Source organism: Empidonax traillii, unplaced genomic scaffold (assembly GCF_003031625.1).
Source record: "Empidonax traillii isolate 1590-97213 ecotype Southwest subspecies unplaced genomic scaffold, ASM303162v1 scaffold294:size1087701, whole genome shotgun sequence".
Taxonomy (NCBI): Eukaryota; Metazoa; Chordata; class Aves; order Passeriformes; family Tyrannidae; genus Empidonax; species Empidonax traillii.
In genome coordinates, this window is record NW_020955487.1 from 312,818 (window position 1) to 317,639 (window position 4,822).

At 54.3% G+C, this 4,822-nt stretch overlaps 1 protein-coding gene and 1 long non-coding RNA gene across 3 annotated transcripts in view; one reads left to right on the forward strand and one right to left on the reverse strand.

Moving 5' to 3' along the window:
- Nucleotides 1–889, reverse strand: part of LOC114060848 — a 6,070-nt gene extending 5,181 nt beyond the window's left edge. Inside the window, exons 1-2 of one of the 2 annotated variants that reach the window (XR_003571980.1) lie at nucleotides 799–889; nucleotides 624–691 (exon numbers count right to left, since the gene is read on the reverse strand). This is a non-coding gene — a long non-coding RNA (uncharacterized LOC114060848). Of the gene's footprint in view, nucleotides 1–623; nucleotides 716–798 lie in introns of those variants that run through there. The other variant, XR_003571979.1, reaches the window with a different exon arrangement.
- The window catches only part of ZEB2 (zinc finger E-box binding homeobox 2), a 118,397-nt gene continuing 114,302 nt past the window's right edge, over nucleotides 728–4,822 (forward strand). Inside the window, exons 1-2 of the mRNA XM_027890663.1 lie at nucleotides 728–960; nucleotides 3,603–3,764. Of these exons, the coding sequence (XP_027746464.1) occupies nucleotides 3,692–3,764 (73 nt within the window). The 5' untranslated portion in view covers nucleotides 728–960; nucleotides 3,603–3,691. The remainder of the gene's footprint in view (nucleotides 961–3,602; nucleotides 3,765–4,822) is intronic.

Here is a 4,822-nt window from a genome sequence, read left to right on the forward strand (position 1 = left end):
GGTAAGTTTTCCCCGCCGCAAGATGCGAGGGCTCCGCGCGGGGCTGCGGAGCGGGACGGTGCGGGGCAGGATGCGGCCCCTCTGCCGGCTCCGCGGGCGGGCGAGCGGAGGGGACCCCGCCGGGGGGAGAACCGCCAGGGATCCCGCCCGAGGATGGGAGAACCGGCAGGGATCCAGCCTGGGGGCAGGGGATCCGGCGGGATCCTGCTGGGGAGGGGGCGGGGGATTCCGCCTGGGGGAGGGAAAGGGATGCGGGGACTTGTGGGGGGGACACACGGGCAGGGATGCGCCGCGCCGTGGGGGGGAGCAGGGATGCGCCCCAGGGGCGGCAGAGGATGCGACCGGGGCGGGGGGGAAGGGCAGGGTCGCATCCGCGGGGCAGGGGGGCTGCAGCCCCCGGAGGGGCTGGGATGCGGTGGCGGGGCGCGGTGAGTTTCCGCGGGGCGCGGAGCGGCGCGGAGCGCAGCGGCGGGGCGGGGGGCGGGCGCGGGGCGGGGGGCGGGCGGGAGGAGGTGGAATTGCATTTCTGCCGCTAAAGCGTTCGCGGAGACTTCAAGGTATAATCTATCCCAGATCCTTTCCCAGAGAGAAACTTGGCGATCACGTTTCCACATGATGCTCACGTTTGGTGCTCTCCAATTATCCCTCCCCACAAAGATAGGTGGCGTGTGTTGCAGGGTCTCTCCTCTCGCTCGTACAGAAAAGAAAAAGAAAAAAATGTCATTAGAAGAGGCGTAACACGTCAGTCCGTCCCCAGGTTTGTGTTTCCTGGAGTGGCAGAAAGAGATCAGTCCTAACCTGCCCAGCAGGAATAACGGTCCTTCCGACAACTCTTTGCAAGGCTTTTTACAATTTCTCCAGGAGCTGCATCTCCCTTCACCTTTTCTCCTCCACTTCGCGGCTTCTTCATGCTTTTTCTTCTCACCATTTCTGGCCAAAACTACAAACAAGACTTCGCAGGTAGGTTCGGAATTTAATTCCATTTTCTCCCTTTTTGTTTTTTTTCCCTCCTCTTCTCTTTTTTTCTCAGACCACCTCACGCACCAGCCGGTTTATTTAATTTCGAGAATATTTTAATTTTCTGGCTTGTTTATACTTGGGGAGAAAAATCTCTCTTTTTTTTTTTATTTTTTAAATTTTTTTTTTAGCTGAAACATGAAGTCACTCCAGCACCGCTCCGGGAAGGGGTGAGCAGTTTCGGGGCGCTCGGGGTTGTGCCTCCACCACCCCTTCTCCCCTTACCTGTCAACCAGGTACAGGAGGTGCCTTTTACAACGCAGCACCAAAAGTTTTAGTGTTAGGAAAGGACTTCGTCCTCCTGGAAAAAAAAAAATAATAAAAAAAATAACCCCCAACCAAACTCAAACATCCCCCCCACCCACCTCCTGCTCTTTTTATTTCAGGTTTTACATCTGAGCTCTGAAAGTTTGCAGGTACCTGTTAATGCTTTGCATGCTCTGAGCATGCAGAGCCAGCCCGGCCGGGCACCGCTGGAGCCCCAGCCCCGGGCAGGGCTCCCCGGCGTAGGATGAGTTTCCCCAAACAGAAAGTTTTGCTGTTTTGTCTGTTTAGTTGGTTTCATTTCTTTATTTTATTTTGTGAAGCTGGGTGAAGCAACACCTTAGCTTCTGGGAGCCTAAAGCAAGAAGTGAAAGTACTGACTGGAACTTAAAAGTCGTTTACCAAAGAGAAAAAAAAAATGCATATTTTTAAATATACGTTATTATATATACAGTCCTCTAGAAAGAAAAGTATTCTCGAAATTTGCAGGTTTAAAATTATTGTCAACTTTTTGCGGGAGGCAGGAGGGCAAGGAAGGGAGTGAAATGCATTTAAAACAATTCAGCATTGGTCGTTTTGCATCAAAACGCCTCTTGCCGAGGCAGGCTGAGGGTCCGGGCTCGCCTCGGTGCCTGTCCTCCCTCACCGCTACATCTCCTGGTAGATGTGCCGCGGTGATGCCACCATTGCCCACTTCAGTCTCGGGAATAACTGGCAAATACTAAAGTTTCTAGCACATTTCTCAGCCTCTTCCTTCCTCAGCCACACATATGCACATCCACAGAGCCACCAATTCCCTCTGTCCAGGCGGAATCCCAAGCAGGAGAGTGTGAGTAAACATGCTGACCCCACACACACTCTCTCAATCTTCCCATCCTCTTACCTGCTTGGAGATTTATGATTTCTTATTTTTAGCCAAGCAGGTTTTATAACAGCAAACGTCTGAGGGGAGAGTTCAGGCAGAATAAAAAGACCAAACAGCAACACACTTCACTGCTCAGTCCTGGTGTGAAGCTCCAGCAAAGTAAAAAGACACGAGGGAGGGGAAAGAGGAAGGGGAAAAAAATATCTCACTCTGCTTAAAAAAAAATATGTTCGAATTGTTAAGTCAGGTAATCATTTTTTAGGTTTTATATGGAACTCCCAGTGCAGGAGAAGACAATAGATGGGAAGGCGAGGGGGGATCCTGCTCAGGAGAGCAAGGGTTAATTGCCCTTGTTTTACAGTTTGCATCTGTTACATCTTTTATAGCCCCCTGTTTAAACTAATCCTCAAGTCAAAGCATCTTTAAAGCTACAGCATCTTCTTCGAGATAGACTGAGTTTCAGGAGCGTTCTTGCAGCAAGCCAAACGTTGCTGCCTCTCTCTCCCTTTGACAGATAGAGCCTTCTGCCCAGCCCGGGCACACAGGCAAACACAGTAGGTCTAAAAGTTTACAAGTTGTGTTTCTTTCTCTTAAAAAAAAAAAAAAATCAACAAAAAACCAAAACCCAACTGCAAGGCTGAAAACTCTGACAGCGGTAGTTTTGATTTCTGTTTCTTTTCTGGGAAGGAAAAAAAAATGACACTCTGAAGCTTTGTTTAACTAAGGGACAGGGGAAACCCTGAATATTGTCAAACTGACTAAAAAGGTGACAGAGGTTTATAATTACACTCCTCGTTGTTAGGGGGAGGGGGAGGTCTCCGTGCTGAGCTTTACCCCAAAAGGACAGGGGAGAGCCATGTTTCCCTCTCCTCTTATCACTTTGCTGGAGTGCACTTTTGGGGGAAAAAAAAAAAAGGCAGGAGAAGGGTAGGATTTCGCATGAAAATAAGTTCTAGTGTCAAATTAAAGTACTTTTAGGAGGAAATGGTCCGCCTAGCATTGAGTCAAACAGCCTACTGTAAAAGCTGTGCATTCCCTCATACGGTCATGAGTTATGACTCATTTGAGATGTAATTCTTGTGTCTCTCTCTCTCTCTCTCTGATCTGCTTTGCTGGTGCAACACACACACACACACACACAGGGAGGGAGACGCACACGCGCTCACACACACACACACGCAGACACACACACACACACACAGAGAGAGAGAGAGAGAGGGAGCAGAAATAAATAAATAAATAAATAAATATATAAATAAATAAAGAAGAAATCTGCCCGGCTGGGGAGAGAGGGGGAGCCCGCTCCGACCGCGTCCCACCTCCCCCGGCACGGCCAGGCTCGCCGTGTGCGTGGATGGGTTCTTTTTCGGGTGCAAACTGGGGTCCCCGTTGGCGCCCTGCGTTTAAATGGGACATCCCGATGCCCACATTGTCGCTGTGTTTGGTCGTTACATAGAGCCTGCGTGCTGCTGCTGCTGCTGCTGCTGCTGCTGCTGAATCAGGGAGTCGAGCCCATGCGAACTGCCATCTGATCCACTCTTATCAATGAAGCAGCAGATCATGGCGGATGGCCCCAGGTGTAAGAGGCGAAAACAAGCCAACCCCCGGAGGAAAAACGGTAAGACGCCCCCCCGGGAAAACTTTTCCGGCCGGCTCCGCCGCGGCCCGGGGAATGGGGCGGGGGGGGTGGGAGGAAAGCCGGCGGCAGGACGGGGAGCGGGACGGCGCGGGGGGGGACGGCGCCCGGCAGCTCCGGGCTGGCCGCCCCCCGGCTCCCTGCGCCTCGTCCCGGGGGCTGCGCGGCCGCGGAGCGCTGGAAGGGGGGAGCGGAGGGGTGCGGGTTGGTGGAGCGGGGCAGCGGCGCTGCCGCCGGACCCGCCAACGCCGCCGCGCCCCAAAGTTTGTTGCGCGGGCGCGGAGCGGAGCGGGCGCTGCCCCGGAGCTCCCGGTGCCCCGGAGCGCAGGCGGGGGCGGCCCCGGCTCTGCCGCGCCCGGCGCTGTCACAGCCCGGGCCGGGCCGGGGCGCGGAGCGGAGCGGAGGGAGCGGAGCGGGGCGGTGGGAGGCGCGGAGAGGCGCGGAGCGAACGGGGCGGGCGGCCCTGGGAAAAAACCCGGCAGCGTGAGAACCCCGAGGCGGGCTGGCACCGAGTTAGCGACTCTCTCTCTCTTTCTCTCTCTCTCTCTTTTTCTTTCTATTTTCTTTTTTTTTCTTTTTTTTTTTTTTTTTTTTAATTGTTAGGGACTCGAAAATGAAACTTCCTCCTCCCTGATAATTAATAATACTAATGAGCTCGGTGCCCGATTGTCCGCCGCTGCCCTCTCCCCCGGTCCCCGTCGGCCGCGCAGGGCCGGGGCGCAGTGGGACGCGGTGTTCTGGGCTGATTTCACATTTGGCAGCTTTCACTGGTGTGATGGGTCTCTCTTTCTCCGTCTCTCCCCGTCCCTCCCTTAGTTTCTTCCTTTCTCCCCCGGCTGATAGCCGCTCCCCCGCCGCCAGCCTCCCCCTCCCCGCCTGCAGCCCCTCGCATGGCCATCCCGGCCCCACTTCCAACAACTTTCCTCTCGAGGAGCCAGAGGAAGGAAGATATTTGTGTGAACCTGAACCCATGCGCTTATAGCTCAGCTACTTCATTTAAGTGGAGAGGTGAAGGTGGAGGGGGGCTGAAGGAGGAGGGG